The 24,304-nt window shown below is 36.0% G+C and overlaps 1 protein-coding gene across 7 annotated transcripts in view; it reads right to left on the bottom strand.

The window, feature by feature from the left end:
- LOC136030165 (sorting nexin-6-like) overlaps positions 1-24,304 on the bottom strand; it is a 106,127-nt gene that overhangs the window by 2,026 nt on the left and 79,797 nt on the right. For 5 of the 7 annotated variants that reach the window (XM_065708899.1, XM_065708902.1, XM_065708898.1 and 2 more), the window contains 4 exons: positions 23,328-23,510; positions 19,321-19,338; positions 14,698-14,761; positions 6,384-6,469 (listed from right to left, as the gene is read on the bottom strand). In XM_065708899.1, coding sequence (XP_065564971.1) covers positions 6,384-6,469; positions 14,698-14,761; positions 19,321-19,338; positions 23,328-23,510 — 351 coding nt within the window. The remainder of the gene's footprint in view (positions 1-6,383; positions 6,470-14,697; positions 14,762-19,320; positions 19,339-23,327; positions 23,511-24,304) is intronic. The other 2 variants (XM_065708901.1, XM_065708900.1) reach the window with 1 other exon arrangement.

Genomic DNA, 24,304 nt, shown 5'->3' with positions numbered 1-24,304 from the left:
GGCCTTATTTTCCACGGGGGTATTTCCCGCGGGGGAGGGGGTGTTTTCTGGGGATATTTTCCGCGGGGAGGGGAGGGGTGAATGCCTAGAACCATGAAGAGGATACCCCTCCACAATGCCTCGCTCCCCAGGCTAACGTAACTTTGAATTTTTAGAAGCTTCTAATTTTAATTTAAAGAACCTTGTGTTTCACATGTTGTTCGTAAAGGATTAAGATACAAAGTCGTTATCAAAATATTTTTAATATTCAGTACAGTAACGCTTTTATGAAATTAACAAGTTAATGAAATTTAAAAAAAAAATAGGTTTTTAAACTAAAAGTAAAGACCCGTATTAAAACTTTAAATAAATAAAAATTTTCCATATATATGCCCCTCCTTCTTTTAAGCTAAATTTTGCATTTTTTTTCTTAATTCTTTAAGAAAGACTTCACAAACATTAGGGCCGCTAAATTAGAATAAAAGCTTTTTCAAAGCAATAGAGACTTTAGTTTGACGAGCAAGTGATTTAGAGGGGTGCACCAGCCCCACTAATTTTTTGTCTTTTTCAATGTTTTTCTGTACTTTCGGTTGTAAAAACTTTTTCTAAATTTTAATTTCTGATTGTCAATCAGATCACGCCGGAAAATCCGGCTCCTTCAAGGTGGTTTCAGGCACCATACTTAGTCCTCACTCGGCACCCACCGACACTCTTTTAAAACTAATGATTGGAAACTCAAAAATAGCTTATTATTCTTATTAAATGACCATTCTGTTTCAAGAGTCGCTTTTTAAAGAATTGGGACAAAAAGTCAAAACTTACGATTAGTTAAAAGTACACGTATACGTATACTGCATACTAAACTATGCCCGTATACTATATACTAAACTATACTAAAGTATACGTAATAATTTCTGTCCATTTTAAGTTTTGATGTTGCTCCTTAGCCTACTTTCAGCTATATATTAAAAAAAAAAAAAAAAAAAAAAAAAAAAAAAAAAAAAAAAAAAAAAAAATCTAATCGTTCTAAAATAATACCGGGAAATCTGGCTCTTCTCCATGAAAAATTCCTTCCCCCAAGGAAAAATTCCAAAGTGAAAGCTCTTTATCCCCACGTAAAAATCCCCCCTTCCACGGAAATTCCCACAGAACAATTCCATTCTAGCGCAGAATTCCACGAAGAAACTTTCTTGCGGACGATCTTAGGGGAAAAATGTTTCTTGCGCACTTTCATTCGAAAAATACTTTAATTTCTGATCGTTTTTAAAATCATGCCGGTAATCCCCTCCGTAAAAGGTTTCCCAACAAAAAGCCAGCAAAAGAGTATTTTCCAGCGAAGGTTTTTTTTGTGGGGAGGGGTACGAAAGAAACTTTTAAAAACGCTTCAAAAATTTGAAATTGATATCTACTCACTTATCATTTCTGGTCCACAGTGTTATTATGAAAGCAAAAATAACATTAGACCCCAAAATGAGCAGATCGTATTCCATACAAGAGGGAGAACCATACCCCCTTCCTTACCTCCACCTCAAGGTCAAAGAAACCTCGGAGTTTGCTCATTAGATCAGAAATTGAGAATTTTAGTCATTTTTTTTTTTAATCCAAAGGGATTGGAGACCAACCGGCTTCGTGGGAGTGATATTTTCCGGGTGGTGGGTATTTTCCGTGTTTTTTCTCCGGGGGTGGGATACTTTCCGTGGGGGGTTATTTTCCACTGGGTATATTTTCCGGGGGGGGGGGGGGGTAACACCGGCCACCGAAAAGGACAAGGAAAGATAAAAAAGACCACTAACATCTTTAGATGCGTCAAACGAGGCATACTCAGTTCCGATGAAACCAGAAAAGAACAGAAACGTCTTACAACAAGAAGAAAAAATCAGCTAATCAAGTGAAGAGGAGAAGGGGGAAATCAGAATTGCTCGTCAATAAAACTAAAAGTAATTAAAATCAACCCAGCATTAGGCTGGACTGTTATTACCTGGCTGGGGTTGGAGTAGCTTAAATAAATTTAGTTTACCTTTTTTTTGTGCGGGAGGGGGAGGAGGTCAATTGTTTTTTATTTTCTTTAAAAGAAATATTGTTTCTAGTTTTCTTATCTCTTCTTGCACTTATTCTTGTTGTTCCGTTCTTCTGGTTTTGTATTGCTTTCGTTTTTATTCTTTTATTGTACTAATATAAATGAATAAATGGATCTTAAAAGGAGTTCAGCTAAAATTGAACACGCAAATCAAACTTAAAATGAACAAAAATGTTTTACCATTGTACCATAAATGAAACCCAAAACGAACAAGACTAAATAAATAATCATAGCGAACAAACATACAACATGTTCTAACATAAATGAATAAAGAAACCTTAAAACAAATAAAGCTTTAATTACACATGCAAATCAAGATTGAAACAAATAAAAATCAATTCAAAGAAGAGTATGGGTACTACCTCCTTCCCTAACTGCAAAAGTCTAAAACCTACTGCGTCATTGACGCTTTACTGAAAATGACACTTTATTACAAACATTTTCTAAGTACTTATTACAACTTTGAAAATAAAAAATGAAATTACAGTAAAATCAAATTTTGAACTGATTGGCTTTTCAGCAGTTGATATCATTACATATAAATATTTAGTTTAACTTAAAAAATCTAAAGCCTACTGCGTCACTGACACTTCATTGAAAGCGAATTATACTACGAATATTCTCTTCCAGTTATTACAGCATTGAAACGAAAATACATATTACACTATTCAAATTTTATTTATTCAGTTCTATTTATTATAAAAAGAATTTTACTTTTCAATTTTATTTATTCAATTAGAACTAAACCTTTAGCCTCCTTATGGTATATTAAACGCTAAGTGCATATTAACTGCGTTCAATACCTTGTGGCAATTAAATGTTTCTCCATGTACTATAAAAATACTACATTCAGATGCCACTGGCACAAAAATTTTAGCCCACTACGCCACCTCGCGTGTAGGCTGTTCTAGTAGACAACAAGCTGAATGTAATCGATGAAATCAGGTTCTAGTCCGGGTTTAAAGCCTGTTGATAACATATTTTCTGACTACAAGTGAAATCACAGGGAGCTGTTTAATGGCTCATTTGAAAGGAAATTGACGTATTTAAAACCTTTCGCAATTAATAAAAATAATTTAAAAAATAGAATCAATTTTTACGAAAAATTGTATTTTCTATAACACTGTCGTACAAAATATTATCAACATCTTCTTGCATACGACGATTAAAATAGGATTTTTAACATAATAAAAAGCATGTAGATATAGTTGTATAAAATGAAGGAACTTTTTTAGGGTTTTAAATAAGAATAGTTACAAAAGCTGCTGTTGAAATTCTATTAATGCTCCACAAGGGGAAATGAATGGTTATTTAGATTATAGCATATAAGCAATTTAGCAATTAACTATTCACTTGATTCATGAGTTTTTTCACATATGTTAGGAAATTCCTAACATATGTGGAACATATGAAGCATTGGGACTTGCGATTTTCTGCAAAACAAGAGATAAGAGCTCATATGGCACTTGTGACGAGGTCGGAAGAGCCAAGAGCCAAGATCTCATATGGCATGAGCTCTAGCAAAATTTTGAGAATCAATAGATTACTTTAAAAGGAAACTCAGAGGCTTAATGCCGGTTGGGACTAAAAATAAGAGATCTGAGTCACAAGGTCATCTGATCACCCACTCGTAAGTTAAAAATATCCCAATTTTCAAATTTTTCCTCTCCCTTCAGCCCCCCAGATGGTCGAATCGAGGAAAACGACTTTATCAAGTCAATTTGTGCAGCTCCCTGACACACCTACCAATTTTCATCGTCCTAGCACGTCCAGAAGCATCAAACTCGCAAAAGCACTGAATCCCACCCCCTTACTCCCCAAAAGAGAGTGGATCCAGTCCGGCTACGTCAATCACGAATCTATGACATTTATAAGCGTTTTCCAAGATTTCCGGTTTCCCCCTCCAACTCCCCGCACTGTCAACAGATCTGGCCGGGATTTGAAATAAGAGCTCTGCGACATGAGTTCCTTCTAAATATCAAATTTCATTAATATCCGGTCACCCGTTCTTAAGTTAAAAATACCTCTATGTTTCTAATTTTTCCAAATTAACAACCCGCAGCTCCCCCAAAGAGAACAGATCCGTTCCAATTATGTCAATCCCTTAAATATAATTTGTGCTTATTCTTCCCATCAAGTTTCATCCTGATCTCTCCACTCTAAGCGTTTTCCAAGATTTCCGGTTTTCCCCCTCCAACTCCCCCCGATGTCACTGGATCTGGTCAGGATTTGAAATGAGAGTTCTAAAGCACAAGATCCTTCTAAATATTAAATTTCATTAAGATCTGATCACCCGTTGATAAGTTACAAATACTTCATTTTTTTTTAATTCTTCGAATTACTCCACCCCCCAACTCCACCAAAGAGAGTGGTTACGGTCCGGTTATATCAGTCACTTACCTTGGACTTGTGCTTATTCTTCCCACCAAGTTTCATCCTGATCTCTCCACTCTAAGCGTTTTCCAAGATTTTAGGTGTCCCCACCCCAACTCCCGCCAATGTCACCTGATCCGGCCGGGATTTAAAATAACAGCTCTGAGACACGATATCCTTCCAAATATCAAATTTCATTAAGATCTGATCAACCGTTCGTAAGTTAAAAATACTTCAATTTTTCTATTTTTCCGAATTAACGGGCCCCCCACTCCCCTCAAATGGTCAAATCGGGAAAACGACTATTTTTAATTTAATCTGGTCCGGTCCCTGATACGCCTGCCAAATTTCATCGTCCTAGCTTACCTGGAAGTGCCTAAAGTAGCAAAACCAGGACCGACAGACCGACAGAATTTGCAATCGCTATATATCACTTGGTTAATACCAAATGCCATAAAAACTGGTAAAAATCATAGGTAATCTGGAAAATTGCTAGTTTTCCACAGAAAGCAGCATGTTAATTTATATTGCCCTTTCTATATTTCCCTTTCTATTTATATTGCCTTTCTTGTGTTTTTGCTTTTCGTTCTAAATTGGCAGGTCACTAAAACCATAAATCGAATTGTAAATTACACACAGAAAAATATATTATTGTTAAATAAACCGTATTTAAATGATTAAATGTATTATGGACTTTATAATTTTAAGACTTAAAAATTGCTTTGTATTAACTTTAGCAGTTGTCAGTAGCAGTACTTTCCAGAGAAAATTGTTTAGTTGCCTTCTTTCAATGATTTTTTTAGAGTGTTTTCAGATCAAACTCTTCAGCTTTTGTTAACATTAAACACTTTTAGTAACAATAAATACATCGAAGTAATTAAACTATTATGACGATTCCAACTATCAATTTAATTCAATTTATTTAAAAAAAACACCAATAATAATAAAGATCCTGCAAGCGAACTTGTTGAGGACCATAGCACCGAAAAATTGAAAATGAAGAAGAGAGAAAAAAAGAAAAGAGGAAACTTGGGTAATTACAGCAAATTGAATAAAAATTTAGAGAATTGTAATATCAAAATTTTAGTACATTGTTATACAGCGTGCGAAGACTTGTGGATAGCTCGACACTGGAGGGTATTATATTCCACTGAAGTATAGATTTATAAATGGGGGAATCGCTGGGCGGAACTAGACACACTTGGGGGCAATGATGGAACGGTGGGATGAACGGAGACAGAGGCCTTCATAATTGTTACTATTAAAATAAGATAATAATTGGGGAGGAAGATTTTTATGGTAAGCGGAGTATGCAAGGGATAGATTTAATTTTTTTTTTTTTTATGCACAATTCATTAAGTATGAAGTCACCCGTCTAAATTTATGAGCCTGAGAAGAATTTGCATAACTTTAGGAAAACAAAAAAAATAACTTGTAAAAGAGGTGCGATTTGGATAGAATTGCGCAATTGTATTCAAATGTCCAAGGACTCGATTCCGGAGGTTTGGAGTTCCTATGTAGGAAATACCAAATTTTGCATTTTTTTTTTGTCGAGTCACGGATACGTTATTCTTTTCACAAGCGGTTGTCCTAGTGAACTAGTCATCGTAGAACATTAATAGTGTATTCATTTGGACGGAGATTCAAGGTTCTAGTGCCCTCTTTAAATAATAGAAGAGATCACCCACAGCACATCAGCGCGAAAAAGGCCAAAATGCTATCGAGTAGAAATTCTGAGATAGCCAGGTTTTCCAATATTTCCCTCCCCCTCCCAATGCAATCCTGCGTGAGAAACAAATCTTTGACGCATAAATATCAAGAACTTTAAAGAAGAATCGACTTGGTTCGACTTGGTTCATATGCAGCACATACATGACAAGGCTAAAAATAATAGGAATTCAAATAATATCAAATAGTTTTACACGAAAGGAGAGAGACACGTAGTTTACTTAACCTGGGCATGCTTTATTTCCAAATCACACATATCCACTAGGCTTTTCTTCATCGTAATGATTCGACGGGATTTGAGGCTTCGAAGATCTGAAAACGTCAAAAGAGTATAGTGAAAGATAAACAATGATTACTTGAGATACAAGACGTGGTATGTACAGTTTTGACTCATTTATATTTTTATCAAACAACCGCCAAATGGAATTAAAGGATTCGGCTGTTCGAATCTTTAGACTCTTCGTTTTGCCGCTCATTTTAGTCTTCCAGAAAAAAAAAACGGCTTGCCTTTTCTGCTTTTTGTATTTTCAGTGAATCCTATACCCTTACTATTTATGCTACCCAAGAAAGCGAAGTTATCCACTCGGTCTATCTTCTCGTTACATAACATTTCCTCTTCATCCTTACTTATTTCTAATTTAACTAACCTTCAAACAATATTACACTATATTAAAATCTTTATAATAGGCTTCCAAACTCACCTGCTACATCTTTAGCCTTAGTTCTAATGAAAGATAAAAAAAAGAAAAGAAGTCCAAGAAAATTGAAACCGTAGAAAATTCGTCAATCATCCCGTCCTCTACAGCACATCCTAGTCACGCAGCCGATGAAGAACATAAACAAATAGGTATAGGTAATATAAACAACAAAACTCAATGGAGTAGGGGTAATAAACCAAAAAAAGGACCAGTTCACCTCAGTTCCTGGGTCCGTTTTCATCATTTACCAGAATGTGGGGACGGAGTAACGCTCCGGGATGATGGCCACCTGAACAAATCTTTTAAATATTTCTAAAGGAAATATGCTAAAATGTTCCTACGTAAAAAATAATTTTAGTTACGTTTGTAGCACCGATAGCATTAAAACATTATTGCTGTCATTCACACTATTCTAGGTTGCCCTTCACTATTAGTGTTTTTCGACAAAGAAAAGAAACCATGATGATACTTTAATTTGAACAGAATAAAATCAAAAGTGAAAAAACATTTTAAAGGAAGTATATTAAGAAAACAATAAACATAATCAGTCAACGATTTTAATAGGCGTGTCTTAGGGGATAGAAGGTAACTTTTAAGAACACATGGAGGTTTATTCTGTTATTTTTGAAAGGTCGCTCTATGAGACTTGGACATGTTAAGGTATAAAAGGGAAAAGAGTGCTAACCATGAATGAATAAACATAAAGTAATAAGATCAGAGCACTTCAAACGGTAAGGTTAACCCAAATCTGCGCATTATTCCCATATTTTTCCTCTGATTCAAACGCACATTCGAAATGCATTGCTTTCGTCACAGATTATAATCTAGAATAACATCAAGGTAACTAATAACTGGCATTAATAGCTATATTATTTAATCCCAGCCAGTCTAATAAAATGGCAAAAGCTTCTCTCATTACAAATTTCCAACTACACCAATTTTTTTTCTAAAACAGTAGGCTACATACAGTGTCACCCGCTAAGCGCAAGTTAAGATTTTACTCGTCCTCTTATATCATAATGATCTAGCTTACGCATAATTATATATACTGAGAAATTGTAATAAATGCATTCTAACTGTCTAGTAGAATACTCGCGACAGTTTCAATTTCTTCACGCTCTAGAATATAACGTATGCAAAACCATAAATATTATGAATTACCAAGTGGATCCTTTTAATCATTTTGATACGTCCTCTAAAGGGTTTGAAGCCAACATATCATCCTGCCATAAATGAAAGGGCAATTCTACAACTTTCAAAATTTTACAAAAGATCGGAGACAATAAATCTGCAAACTTTCTACGGGAATTGTTGTTCCAGATTTCGATGAGGAAACACTGTAATTATTGGAAGGTGTAGCTGAATAATATAGCTTCATTATAAAATATAGCTAAAATCATGACCAAGAGGTGCAGAAACATTTTTTTGTCCCGATCATAGCCGGTCAACCTTAACTCCTATGAAGTAAACAGGCCTCTGCAAATACAACCATTAGACAAATATCCATTAGAAGAATATACCTCTTTTTCTAAACGATCTTAAAGAGAAATCCGGGACGCGCTGTTTCACATTGGGGACAACGATATTAACAAATAACAATATAGAACTAAGAACATCGATTTGTTTCACTGTAATTGGCTGAGCCTGAATTAAATTTGTTTTTGAGTAGCTATGAATGTAGACAAATACGTTCATGGTCGTCAGGATAAGCAAATACCACTGCTTATCAGAGGCAGCGCTCCATCACTGCTTAAGTAAAGAGCCATTTGCCGGCAATGCGTTACATTTCCCCACAGCCGCTTCATATGCAAGGGGTGGTCGTTGAAACTTTGGAGGGGGTTCATTCCACTTAAAACTGAAAGTTATAGCGCTTTTTTTCAAAAGCTCAAGCTGATTGGAAGGTAACTAGTCCCTCATGTCCTTTCTTGGCAACAACCCCTCAATAACCCCAAGACACTCGACAGGAATTTCGAGATGATTATTTATTGAAAGTAGTTGAAAAGTCAAATAAAAAGGCCCTCAGATATAGCATGAGAACCAATGCTTCTTGGACAAGGGCCGTAAATTATACAAATTGACAATTACTTATATATGGGTTTTATGATTGAAAACATGTTCTAAGACCGCATTGGCTTTACATGACGTATGAAACCAAGAAAGGAAAGGATATAATAAATGAAAAGAAAATCAAATAGGTGAGAAAACGATGATTTTGTCAGTCAGTAGAAAAATATTTTTTTTTTTTGAACACTGAGGACGACTTGGCGGAGGTCCTTGTCAAAAGATTTGCTTGATTTTCGTCTTCCTATTTTGCTACTGGCTGACAAAATCCGCGTTTTCTAACCTATTCGATTTTTTTCTTATTATACCCTTCCCTTTCTTAGATTCATACATGATTGAAAATGGAAGGCTTGTTTTATGATGTGTGCGGGACTGGCTCAAAACTTTCAGAGATCGTCCTCTGGGTCAAAAGAATCAAACATGGTTATTGGAGGGGAGAGAGGGATTAGAGGGTTCGTAAAAGGGCTAAACCTTTTGCTTCTCACCAGTTTACACCTCACAGCTGTAAATCCTTGGGGGAAGAAGAAACTATTGTACCAAAAAATCGTTCCAAGGTACCCCCCCCCCGAAAAAACCAATCCATTAATTTTCTCCTGATCGTCTTGAAACTTATATCCTTAAATTCTTGGTCTAAGAAAACTCCATTACAAAAGGAAAATTTGAAGAGAATACTGCCCCCCTCCCTCAAAACAGGGCCATGTAACCCCCATAATACCGGATCAACATTTGATATAGTCATTTTGCTAAGAAACACAGAAAGGTCTAAAGTATGCCTCTAATACTACAACTATTAACAACTCACAACAGTAATAAGCCGCCTGGGACAAATAAAGCTACGCAGGCTCCTTCTCCATCGCAATCCATTCAAAGCCTCCCTCTTTACACCCTTACGAGAAGTTTCCATTTCCCTTAAATCGCTCCTTAGAACATCCTCCCACCTCATTCGGAGATGACCTGCTTTTCGTTTGGACCAAGACAGTTGGCTGACAAGGACAACCTTTGGCAATCAGTCATCCTTCCCACACAGAACATGTCTAAGCCATCTCATCCTTTCTCTCATTATAGCCCTAGAAAGTGCGACTGAACCGCATTTTTCGTAAAGCTTACTGTTTGAGATACGGTCAGTCAGTCAGGCATCCAAAACATTCCATAGGCAATTTCTTTGGAAAACATCTAGCAAATGCTAAATCATTTTTCAGATCACCCTCGCTTCAGAACCGTATTTGACCACTGTCACCACTGAAGAATCCAATATTCTAATCTTGGTTCGTAGACTTATCTTTCTATTCGTCCAAACTTTTTCAACTGTGAAAAACCAGCTTGGGCCTTGGCTATTCTATTTTTAGCATCTTCACTACATCCACCGTCTTTACTAATAATACTATGTAGGTAAGTGATGGTGTCCAATTGATCAATCTTGTCGTTACCCAACATCCCCTCTTCACCTTCACTTATTCCTAGTTTTAGCGACATAATCTTCATAATATTCATTTTCAAACCTTTGTTTTGCGCCCTGAACTACCAAAACCTCAATATGTTTAGTCTTTCTGCTAACATTTTCATCTAGGATGCTTAAATCATCAGCATAATCTAAGTCTAGGAGAGTTTTACTTCCCCATTCGACTTGCCTTTGCCTTTACTGTGCTTCTTAGAACAAAGTTCATCAAAATGATCCATACAGACGGGGATAGAACGCAACCCTGCTAACTCCTGATTTAATAAGAAATTATATAAAAAAACATGTTTTTTTAACTGCAAGTAAGGAGCAACATTAAAACTTAAAACGAACAGAAATTATTCCGCATGAAAGAGGTTGTCCCCTCCGCAACGCCTCGCTCTTTACGCTAAAGTTTGACTCTTTCTCACAACTCTACTTTTTAAAACAATAAAAAACTCTAGCGTAAAGAGCGAGGCGGTGCGGAGGGGACAACCTCTTTCATATACGGAATAATTTCTGTTCGTTTTAAGTTTTAATGTCGCTCCTTACTTGCAGTTAAAAAAACATGTTTTTATTTCAAATTTCTGAACGTTTTTGAATTAATGCATGTTTTGATTTTGGCTCACCGCACATGAATAATTAAAACAAAATTTGTATATTAATTTTTTTTTTGCTAAATGGCTTTCTCATAGTTTTGATCGGATGATTTTGATAAAAAAAAAGTGTGTATGTGTGGGGGGGAGGAGGCCTAGTTGCCCTCCAATTTTTGGTTACTTAAAAATGCAACTAGATTTTTTTTTTTTTTTTGTGCGAACATTTTTGTTAGTAATAAACATACGTACCTTACGAATTAACTTACGTAACGAACTTCTATATTTGTGTATTTTTCTTATGTATATGAGGGGGTTTGTCCCCTCGTCGATACCTCGCTCTTTACACTAAAGCTTGATTTTTATCCCAAATCTTTAAGAATGACCCCTGAATCACAAAGGCCGTAGAATAAACAGTTGAAATAACTAAAAATACTCTAGCGTAAAGAGCAAGGTATTTTGAAGGAGAAAACCTTCTTATATACGTAGTATTTTATGTTCGTTTTAAGCTTTTATGCTACTCATTACTTCCAGGTGAAAAAAAGTTTTTATTTATTTTCTCATTGTTTCTTTTTAAATGATACTAGAAAATCCTGCGCACCTTTCATGGAAATTCTTTTCCCTCATGATAAGTTCCTCCATGGAAAGATCCTCCCACGTAATCCCATCCCCCGACCCACTCCCACTCCAACACGAAAAAGTCCTTCTGAAAAATTATGTACACTTCATAATAACCATTACTATATGTTAACAATGGTCAAAATTTGTAACTTGCAGCCCCTCCCCCGGGGACTGTGGGGGATTAAGTCGTCCCCAAAGACATAGTTATTATGTTTTCGACTAAGCTGATCAGAATGGCCATCTCGAAATTTTGATCCGGCTACTTTGGGGTAAAATGTGCGTGGGAGGGTTCCTAGGTGCCCTCCAAAGTTTCTGGTCACTTAAAAAGGGCACTAAAACTTTTAATTTCCATTAGAATGAGAACTCTTGCAACATTCTAGGACCACTGGGTCAATACGATCACCCCTGAGAAAAAACAAAAACAAACAAATAAACACGCATCCGTGATCTGTCTTCTGGCAAAAAATACAAAATTCTACATTTTTATAAATAGGAGCTTGAAACTTCTACAGTAGGGTTCTCTGATACGCTGAATCTGATGGTGTGATTTTCGTTAAGATTAAAACTGCTGATTAAAAATCAGCATTAAAATGCGATTCTTTTGATGTAACTATTGGTATCAAAATTCCATATTTTAGAGTTTCGGTTACTATTCAGCCAGGTCGCTCCTTACTACAGTTCGTTACCACGAACTGTTTGACTAGCTACTGACCTAATTTCCCACCTTAACCACAGCAAAGCTATTCTTGTACATAGTACCAATCCCTTTGATGTATTTATCTGGTATACCATATAAGGATAAGACCTTCGCTAAAGCTGTTCGATCAGCTGAATGAAACGATTTCTCATAATCTATAAAACTGAGGACTAAAGGAGTTTGATGACTCAGGCACTTTTCAATTATTAATCTGGGAGTAAAAATTTGGTCGACGCATCCTGTACTCTTCCTAAAACAACACTGTCCTTCTCTTAAAGCTTTATCTACAGCATCTTTTAGTCTAAACAGTATCATCATACTAAGTAACTTACTTCCTACAGAAGCCAGACTGATGCCTATATGATTAAGACGCTCACTCTTATCATCTTACTTATGGATGGTTTTACTTAGAGTTTTCCTAAAATCGCTAGGTACTTTCCCTTTTTCAAAAATCATAGCCATAATCTTCAGTAACGTATCTCTAACCTCAGAGCCACCATATTTCAAACACCTGATTTACCACACCATCAGCACCTGGAGCCTTATAATTTTTTCATCCTTTCAGTACTGTCACTTACTACTCCTCACTAAATAAATGTTCCTTCTCATCCCAAAGGTCACAATCTTTTTCATTCGTTTCTAAATATTTTCCTGTAACTCTATCACGGTTTTGTACATTCTCAAAATGTTCTATCCATCTCTCTTTAACCTTTCCTTACCACATATTGAGGTCCCACTCTTATCTTTAATTGGGGCAAGTCCCGATTGACTGTTCCCTCAACTTATTAAAAAGACAGTTCAATATTTTACTACTATGCCGTCCAGCTGCATCTTCCAGATGTTCGGCAATTTTATCCATGGCCTCAACTTAACATCTCCTTAATTCATATTTAATGCTTTCACCATTTTCTTTACATTCCTCTTATTTTCATATCATCAATCACTCAAATAATTCTTTTACAGGCCCCTCCTCTTCTCTATTAAACCTAAAGCATTTACATTAATATTCCAAGCTGCGTTTCTAACTTTCTTCCCTAAGCGACTTCACAAATCATTTTCTAAAAATTATTCCATCTATCTTCTACATTGTCAAATTTTAAACTGTCCGGTTTAGTATTCAACTCTTCCTGTAAAGTTTCTCTCAAAGGCTCATCTTAGAGTCTACCAACGTCATGGCTTCCCAGAAGGTAGTTACCCTTCCTAAATTTCAGCTTTGAATTAATCCTTTGCACAACCACATGGTGATCTTTATTATAATCAACTAAAGCACTCTTATTTACCTTAGTATCCTCTTATGTATCTGTATCCGGTCTTCGGTTTACAATTACATAATCAATAAGGTTAGCTGTTTACCACCAAGTGAATACCATGTTAACTCAAAGGCCATTTTATTACCAAATACTGTATTGGTTACAACTAGATTGTTGAAACTTCAAAGCTACAACAGTCTGTAACCATTACTTTTTTCTTTTCCTATACCAAATTTACCAAGGCTAGGATACCATCTATCCCTATTTCTACCGACCTAGGCATTAGATTCCCCTATTAAAAATATAATTTTTCTACCTGGAACCCAGTCTATTAGAACCTGCAGCTGTATCTAAATTTATCTGAGTATCTACTATTTAAAATAGATCCATTAGATGGATGGATTAAAATAGATCCATCCATATCTCCATTAGTCTGTTCTAGAGGGGCTTATTTATACAACTATGACTGATATCTTGACTGATTAACTATGACTGATTTTTAGTAATTAAATGAGGGACTAACATTCTATTATTAATACCTTCCCAACCTAACCAAGACTTGACAGCTTCCTTATTCATCTTGAGTTCTACTACCGCCTATGCACCCTATCCTTCCTGCCTCAGTAAATAAATTCAATATCACCTAATTTCATGTTTCCTACCCCTGGGAAATGAGTTTCTGAATCTCCCAAGAAGTACAGTTCAAAAAGTCTGAATTCGTCAGTCAAAATGTCAATAGGATGGTAGTTTTTTAACGTTGAAAATTCCAACTTGCAATTTTCATATTCTTTAAATAATTGAAATCATTATGGCCTCAGGAAAAGCAATGGTCCCAGAACCAGTGCAGGATGGGGACTGACATATCTTCTCAAGTCTACACGATGTGCTTAAGCCGGCTTAGAACCGAATAGTCCCTAGTACCTCCAGTTGAATCATGTCTTTGGGCAATTCTGGCCTCATCTTTGTCCCGACATGGTTTCCACACTTGGCGATGCTCCTCTATCAACAAGAGTGACTCTAGGGTTAGTAACATCGAAAAAAAAAAAAAAAAAAAAAAAAAAAAAAAAAAAAAAAAAAAAAAAAAAAAGAGAGACATAAACAAGTCCATAACCAATAGACAAAGCAATGCACTCGAAAGCAAGTTAATTCGAATAATGGAATGAATCGAAAGCTAGATTTACTTACCATCCCTTGCTTTGTCTGATATAACTTGAAAATTTTCACAAGCTTTTTGCTGGGCGTATTCGGCCTAAAAGAGGAAGCAAAATCAGAATCACTCCAAGTCCTGTAATATCGATAAGTAAGAAAATCAAAATTACAACAAGGCAGCCTGGCAGAAAACCCTAGACCAGTAATTTTCAACCAATTTTGGGCCATGACCCACCTGTTGTGTCTAGGCTACAAATTAAAATACTGTCTGAATACAATACCTTTTATACAATGTATGATGTCATTCAAATGATTTTTTTTTTAAATTAAGCCCCTAAAGCATAGCGAGCCGAAGGGTGAACGTCCTACCCATGACCCATCGAAATATTGCCATGCTCCACCTGTGGACCATGTAACTAGGGTGGGAATCACGGCTCTAGACACACATATTAAGTTAAGAATGAAGCATAGTAGGACTATTTCTAAAGAAAACATCAATTTTAAAAGCGAAAACTACTACTAACATTACTGATAACTTATCCTAAAGCCAAACCATTTGAGGTCATAAAAACTGCACACGTTCTTTTTCCACCACACTCTTTTCAGAGCCTTACTCTTTACCCCCCCCCCCCAAGTAGTACCACATCCTGAAGTATTTTCTTATGACATTTCTCCGGTCTGTTTAAGCATGTCCTGCTTTCCAGTTATCTCAAATGGATTGCCGATAAGGACAATTTTTTGGTAACTTATCATCTTTCATCCGTAAAGTAACCTAACTTACTAATATTACTAAAACTATCCTTAAACAATTCCTCTAGAGTTTCTCATTTCCTCAAATTTCCCCACAATCCATGTTTCCAAGTCATACCTGCTATTACTGAGGCTCATAGTATCATTACAAAAGACTAATTTTCCTATTTTCAAAACCTTTTTCAATGGCTCAAACACCCTGCACCCTTCATTGTAAATGCTCAATGCAATCACCTTCCTTTCTAATAGCTATAGTTGGTGAAGCTATCCAGAAAGTAAACCTTCTCAATGCTTAATATCATTCCCTCATCCACATCCTTTTTCGAACTTACTCTGGCATTCTAACTCTCAATAACATCAAAAATTCAACGATTTCACAAAAACATTTATCCAGGACAACCAAATCATCTTCAAAATCTAATTTTAGTAAAATTTTACCGTCCCACTACGTACTATATTCTCTCTTAGCTTTAGCTGTGTCCCTTGGGATACAGTTTATATAAATACTCCATGTAAGGATAAGGATAAAGATCCTCCTGAGCCATTGCTGGTGCATAGGGCGTCGATTCGACGTTTCAGTTGCTGTGTTTTTTTTTTTTTTTTTTTTTTTTTTTTACAGGGACAAGTAGCAAGCTTGTCACCCAGCCTTTCTACAGGGGGACTCCATGTAAAAGGGTACGAAAATAACCCTGCTTAACTACTAATTCCACACCAAACCAACAACTAATTTCGATTCCGACCTTAACTGCACCAATATCACTTTCAGAGACAGTAACACAGCTATACTGTATATCACATAAGGATGGAACCTTCTTTAGGGCTTTTATATCCTGAATCATAAACCTGTTAACCATCTAAGAAAAAGTCAGGGTGAAAGGCTTCATAATTCAAATGCTTCTCAGCTATCAATATAAGCGTTAAAATTTCGTCAATGCATACTCTTACTTTCCTACAAGCACTCCACTCTTCACTTAAAATCTTGACTGCAACATATCTTGGTCTAACAAGTACCATCATACAAAGCCATTAGCTTCATACCAAAATAAAGCTGACGTTTATCCAGATGCTTTCCAGAGGAATGTATATGAACAGTTTTGGGCACCCGTTTGACTGACCGTCTATCAGACAATAAACTACATGACAAATGTGGTTCTGTCCCAATTTCTACAGTCATGATGTGAGAAACGTTGAATTGGCTGGGACACGCTCCACGAATGAAGAATAAAAGATTTCCAACAATTGTTGTTTTCAGCCATCTATGTAGGACCAAACGAAAAGCAGTAGGGTGGGAAGAGGTTGCGAGGAAAACTTTAAAGGAAATTGGAATTTCTTAGGAGGAGGTAAAGAGGGAAGTTTTGAAGAGATTAAGATGAATGAAAAACATGTACGGTTAGTTGGCCTCAGGCGGCTTGGTGCTGCCGTTAGTTGTTAGCAGTAGTATACACTGCCTACAACCTTATTACGGTTTAAAATACCCCAAGACTCTTCAGCCCGTCTCTCCCTAATACTAGCCTCATCATAATTGAGACTTTATATTTATGTTTGTCAAGAGCTCATCTGACCCCCCCCCCCCGTTTCTATAGATACTAATACCATATCTCTCTATTAAGCCATCTACTTAATAGTGTGTACTCTAGTGTTGTCCATTGTCTCCATCTAACATCTCCTTAGTTCAAACGTTAACACCTTCTCTACTTCCCTTACTTTTCACTTGTTCACACAGGATCTATCACTAAGAAACCTTGCAAGCTTATGTCTTCCCTATTTTAACGAACTCAGGCACTTATTATCAGGCACTACTGCAAATATTCCTAACTGTTTTCAATCCTTTATTTCCTAAAACATCATCTACTCGTTCACAAACTATTTTCCTATAGATATGCCACCCATCTTCTCCTTCTCCTTTGTTGAATTCTCAGCTCTCCAATTTCGTATCCAAACCGTTCTTGGAACATCCCTCTTAAATTCTCATCCTTATTAACGTCATAACTTTGCAGGAATCAATTACCCTTCCTAAATTCCAGCTTTAAATCGACCAAAAATCTGCACAAAATATTAATATGATGTTAAAAAAAAGAAAGAAAGAAAACTGTAAGTTGAGGAAGAATTTGAAATTGATTCAAGAATGAACTGTTATTTTCGGCTAATCTTAATGGTAAAAACTTATTAAGAAAACACGTTTATAAGAGTTTCAAAAAAGAGCCTGAAACGCGTCGAAAATACTGTGGAAATCAAAATGAAACCTGCACCATCGGAATAATCATGGTTGAAAACCTCATACAAAAAATTATACCCTCTTGAACAACAAGGAATCTTTAACAAGGGAGACACTGATCTGTTGCCTTTTTTTCGTTTTTATCTTCTAAGACCCCAATGGGTAGGCATAATAGATAACAAAAAATAAGAGCGAAACAAAAATCACCGATACAAATTTTCAGCCGGTGAAACAAAACGGAGAAAGCAATAGCAAATGTTTCCACTGAAAAACGCCAAGCTATTTTCAGTGCTAAATAATTCGGTTCAGTTTTGAAATTAATCTTCAGTGCTTTCATTTTTCACTAGCTAAAAATTCACTCTTTGATTTTCATCTTTTCCCGACCTTTTCTTTATTTTTATCTAGAGAGCATACCTTTTACCTTAGAAACCTGAACCACAGGAAAGAAACTTTTCAATGAAACCACTTATCATACATACTTAAAGGAATATTATACACGCAAATTTATATTGGAGGAGGCAGAGTGAATTTTTCTTCAATGAGTGGCCTAAATTAATAAAAAAAAGCAACAAATGGGAAATTTATAGAAGTATAAGAAATGATAGGATGATAGTAAAAAAACAAATTTTGGGGGTGAGGTTCATTTCAATTTGCCCCTCCTCATTTTCAGCTAAAAGCTTAAACACATAGATATTCTAGGATTTCCACTTGAAAACCTTGTAATATCCCTTTCTGGTAAAAATTACTGAGCAAAAAAAAACAAAAAAAAAACAAAACAAAAAAAAAAAAACAAAAAAAAACAAACAAACAAACATAGACTATGACAAGGATTAGAACAGAGTGGAAGGTTCTCGAGAATATTGCGGTGAAAGTGGCCAACCAACCAAAACAACAAATGGTGCTATCAAAATCACAGAGGATGATAGAAAGAAACCTATTAGCGGCATGAGTTGCATTTTATAGCACTAATAATCAGCATATAGCTTCCATACATTAGTGAAGTCAGTTAAAAACATTTCTTGTACATATTTAACAAACCCCGATCATGGGTTCAGCCAGAGGGGCGTTAGCGTTTAATAGTTGCAAAACTGTAGTTCGTAGAAAAAAAAAAATTATACTTAATTTGATAAGACTTCCTTAAAAAAACTAAGTTAATTGGTTTAGCATAATACTGTTTTTATATGCTATTACTTTTCAAACTGTCGATTACTTAAATTTGAGCTTCTTAAGCTTCGCGAAAAATTTCTTTTCGCCGCGGATTTTCGCAGTTATAAAAATACAGCGAGCTTTTTGCTTTAAAGCTTTGGAACATCGACAAAAGTTGATTCTTTTTCATATTTCATTTTGTATCATATCTTGTAGAAGTAGATCGCTAAAACACACACGCTAGAAAGTAATCGTATGAATCGCAGACGATAGTTCATCAGATTAAACACGAGTCAAATTTTATACTTTTTATGATAAGTTTCTTTAAGGGAAGAACAAAAGTAGAATTGAACTTTATCCATAATCTGGGAGTCAGTTTTGAATTAATAAGGCCTAAAATATTAAGTAAATTAGAAAATTTTACTGAAAGAAATTATTATACAATACTATTAAATGGAATCTTTTGCTATAAGGTGAACAATTCTTCTACGTTTTATTTTAGAGTGCCTTAATGCTAAACTAAAACAAAAGCAGTCTTTAATACTTACATCAGCTACATCCAACGCCTGCATGAAAAAATAGAGATAAACGTTAAAAACATGAATTAATTTTGGAATTAGCGTACAAAAGAAAAGATACAAGAAAATAATATAAATATGATGAGGGTCCAAATTTGATGAAGGTTTACGAGCTTCCTTTGTGCAGTAAGCACTGCCTAAGTTTCTTAACAATGTTCGAATTTAAGACTAATTAGACCTACGTTGCCTCAGCAACGTGAAGTGTTGCGGCAACTTTTGTCCGGCTTCGCCGAATAAAGTGTTGCAAGAGCAGCACTTTGGTTTTGTTTCTTTGCTATCGGTTAAACGCTGAAGTGGTCAGCTATCGAAGCTTTTAAAACGCTATGTTCAAAGAAGAACGCGATCAGTAATCACATGATCAAAGGCTATTCCTCAGCGTTGAAAAAACAACAATAACAAAAGAATATCGAAAGAAGGGACTAAATTGACTTTGCAGCCAGTTGAACTTTATCCTTTTCAATCGTAGACATCGTGACGGATGAAAACTTAGAACAATATCTTATGAAATCCAGTTGGTATTATAAAGCTATCTGTAACTTTTCAGGATCAAAATACCATAAACGACACTATTAATTATGAAGAAACTACTATGACATATTTTTATCAGCTCATCAAGAGCCATCGATAATACCGAAACAAGGGACTAAATTGTATTTGTAGCCAGTTGAACGTTATCCTTATCAATCGTAGACATCGTGACGGATGAAAACTTGAAACAGTATCTTATATGATCTAGATTGTATAATAAAGCTATCCGTAACTTTTCAGGATCAAAATACCATAGATGACACTATTAATTATTACGAAACTGCCTCGTTATTTTACGTTATCGTTTGTATCCGTTGCGTAAACACTTAATTGTAGGTTACAGTGAATATGGGTAGGCTACACCAACTAGCAAAAGTTACAAACCCCTCTTCACTGAAGATGATTGTAGCTTAACAGACGATTATTACTTACAAGTCCCCTACGTGTTTTACCACTGGAACCAACTCAGTCTTACCATCAAATACACTGGAAACAAATAATAGGTACACCAAATAACAAAATTTACAAACCCCTCATTGCTGAAGATGATTATGAACTAACAGCCGACCTTTTCTTACAAGTCCCCTACATGTCTCACAATTGGTATCGGCCTATTTTTGGTTTCAGTGTGCACCTTACTACTGAAGTTGTCAACCCCTTGAAATTCTCAAACTGGTATATCTCTAAAGGTATTTGTGTACCAAAAAATGGATGACATATACTTTGGTCAGCTCATCACGAGCTATAATACTGAAAGAGGGGACTAAATTGACTTTGCAGCTAGTTGAACTTTATCCTTTTCAGTCGTAGACATCGTGACGGATCAAGACTTGGAACAATATCTTATATAATCTAGTTGGTATTATAAAGCTATCCGTAACTTTTCAGGATCAAATTAACATAGATGAAACTCTTTAATTATTACGAAACTGCCTCATTGTTTCACGTTATCGTTTGTACCCGTTGAGTAAACGCTTGATTCTATGTTACAATGAGTATGGGTACATCAACTAACAAAAGTTACAAACTCCTCAGTGCTTTCATTGTTTTACGTTATCGTCTGTACCCGTTGCGTAAACACTTAAATTCTAGGTTACAGTGAGTATTGGTAGGCTACACCAACTGGCAAAAGTTACAAACCCACTTCACTGAAGATGATTGTAGCCTAACAGTCTTGTGGTGGCGCAGTGGATTTGACCTTAAATTGGTAATACGGGACCCAGAAATCGAATCACGCTGCAGGAATGCACTGAAGGGCCGACGCAGGGACCTTAGTAGTCAAGAAGCGTCGTTAATTCTCAAATAAATTGTAGCCTAACAGATGATTATTACTTACAAGTCCCCTGCATGTCTATGTCTTACCACAGGAACCAAATTGGTCTTACCATCAAATACACCGGAAACAAATAATAGGTACACCAACTAGTCAAAGTTGTAAACCCCTTGTTTCCGAAGATGATTATGGTCTAACAGTTGACTGTTGCTTACAAGTCCTCTACTTGTCTCACAATTGGTATCGGCCTATTTTTGGTTTCAGTCTGCACCTTACTACTGAAGTTGTCAACCCCTTGAAAGTCAACCCCTTGACTAGTATATCTCATGAACGAATTTTTGTACCAAAAAATGGATGACATACACTTTGATCTGCTCATCAAGAGCTATCAATTGCCGTCAAAAAAAAATTATATCTGTCTTAGTTCAAAAGAAACTAAGAAACCTTTTTTTGCCGTAGGCCAACTTTTTAACGTCACCACTTAGAAAGGAGCAAAGGATAAGCTCCAACTTCTTTAGCAATGACAGAACTTTTAAAGTTTAAGAGGTACATCTGATAAAATTTCTCTACCTCAATCCAAAGTCTGAAAAAACAAATGATAAACCCAGCCGAAATCACAGCAGCACTTTCGGACCCGTAGGAAAATGCCGCTTTTTTGCTTCTGTAAATTTTTCTATGTATCGCTCAAAGAAGATATATTGGCTGTGGGGCCGGGTAACTGCCGCATATATTTAACACTTATAGATTTTAGTCCGTCTTCAATTTGAAAGTGGTGCCTGCCTGCTTGCCTGCTAGAAAGGAGCTTTCCAATCGAAAGCAGAAACATGGTTTGATGAAACGAAAGCTTGGCTGCACAACGTAAGATACTCCTCTCTGACATAGGCTACATAACTCCACTTCCCTTCGCACACCATAGGCTCTGGCTCGTGGACAAGCAAAAACCATCCTTTTTGGCCCCAGGCAAGAGTTCTTCGGAGCTTTCCAAAATGTAATGCCATATTCATCAATCCGGCCTGAGGTCCACACTCCGTAAAAACCGCACAGGTTGGACCCTTACCAGTTTCCAGGAATAAGCTGAGATCGAAAACCGGGACAAAACCGAAGTGCTGCTCTCGCAACACAATTCCAATATTCATGCGGTTTTTCTTACTTATTTACTATTACTTTAGGGACACTATTGCAGGATATCTTGGGTGGAGTGACTCCCAATTTGTCTCTTTACGTTTATCTGCTTTTCAACCCGGCAGCGTCGACAAAAACATTATATTACCAGTGACGCTTCAACAGAGACAAGGTACCCAAAGAACTTATCAAAAAGAAAAGAAAATCTAACCATTTCTTATTTTAATCAAATTCTATTGATTTTAAGTAACTGCTATGAATAAATTACTGAAAATACTTATAGTCAAGGTCTTTAGACAGAATATACCTTTCAAGCGTCTCCTCACCGAAACCACATGATTTTTACGATGCTTTGCTATTTAGTAATTCGGCTAGTCTTTGCAATTTTGACAAGCCCCCTCCCCTCAAAAAAAGAAAATTTTTTACGAGCATAATTGGGTCTAGCACATATACAGTGTGTTCTTTGGAAGTCGACAATAGTAAACATAAGAAACTAATTGATAGATATAGGATTTTTCTTTCATGGACATTCATCACACTCAGTGAGAAATTTTAATGACACAGTTATTAGGAGATGCAAGTGCTTCTTTAGGAGGGAAGGCGCCGCTTAATACTTCTAATGACTTAAGTATCATTTAGATTATTTATGAAGAACAAAGGCAATTTTTTCGAAAACTTTTTGTATACATTCTTCATTTTCTTCCTCTGAAGCCACAGAAAAACTTTGCAACGTTTGGGCAATTTCTTTTTATATTCTTCATGAATCACAGTACATGCGGTTATTATATCTACTGCTGAAAATTTTCGCCTGTAAAACTAAACCGTTACGAAGATAGGAACGTCCCAATCTCGCCCAACGTTCACAATAGCTAGACTAAGCAATAACATTAAAAAAGAAAAGAAAAGAAAAGAAATGCGCAAGAACATTAGGTACGATACTGGTATTTTTTATCTAAAAAACCAGATCAGTTCGAAGGAAAGTAATTTTAAATCTTGCCAGATGACCAGGCTACGTAAACATGGGCAGAGATGAACAAGAAATAATGAAACTCACAGCTTGAATATCTTTATGCTTAATTCTTGATTTATCCAAGGCTTTATTGGCTGCTTCATAGTCGGCAAGGGCCCGCATTCTTCTGTAAAGCAAATCTTTGGCAGCTGCTGTTTCATGTACATAATAACGAAAACTATCCGACAATTTTAGATCTTCATCAGATGACACTCGACTTTCAAGTTTCTGCACATGGAAAAACACAATTTTGTTATTATGAAATCCTTTGTTTAATATTAAACACGATACAAATCATTAAACCTTGCACAACTTAAAGAGAAGTGTAAAGAAGAGGAGAGAGAGAAAAAAGAGAAAAAAGAGAGAGAGAGAGAGAGAGAGAGAGAGAGAGAGAGAGAGAGAGAGAGAGAGAGAGAGAGAGAGAGAGAGAGAGAGAGAGAGAGAGAGAGAGAGAGAGAGAGAGAGCTCTTTAATGCAGTCAAGACTTGCAATCTAATCTTAATCACACATAAAACTAATAGGCTTCCAAGAAATACAGTACAACTAAAGCATGTAAAGCATATAATTTATATCTGATCTTTTTCTTGAATGATCCAAATAAAAGGATATTTTGTTTCGTCATCCATGTTATTCCGAGATTTACCCCCTTATAAATAAAGAAGAATTCTGGTCTGGTTGCGGCAGTCCGAGGAGCATGAAGACTGTTTTTTTATTTAATGAGAAAAATGTCAAATCAAGACAAAACAAGAAGGAGCGCTTAAGAAAAAGAAGAAGAAAAGAAACAAACTACGACAACTCAACTGATAGAGAAAACGAAAAAGGAAGCCAAAAGTACGGAATGGATAAAAAGAAGATAAAATCATTTGATCAGCAGAGGGGATCAGTCAAATAAACTAACTTGTCTATTGTCCCTCTTTTGATTTAGTTTAACACGCCCCTTAATATTCTCCGAAGTTTCGCTGTAATACCCTTAGTCTTTTTGAGCACACCCAGAATCAAACATTCCCCTTTTCCTAACGACA

The sequence above is a fragment of the Artemia franciscana genome, chromosome 8, assembly GCF_032884065.1.
Source record: "Artemia franciscana chromosome 8, ASM3288406v1, whole genome shotgun sequence".
Classification (NCBI taxonomy): domain Eukaryota; kingdom Metazoa; phylum Arthropoda; class Branchiopoda; order Anostraca; family Artemiidae; genus Artemia; species Artemia franciscana.
The sequence above is the reverse complement of the archived record's forward strand: the minus strand, read 5'-3'. Positions and strand labels throughout refer to the sequence as shown.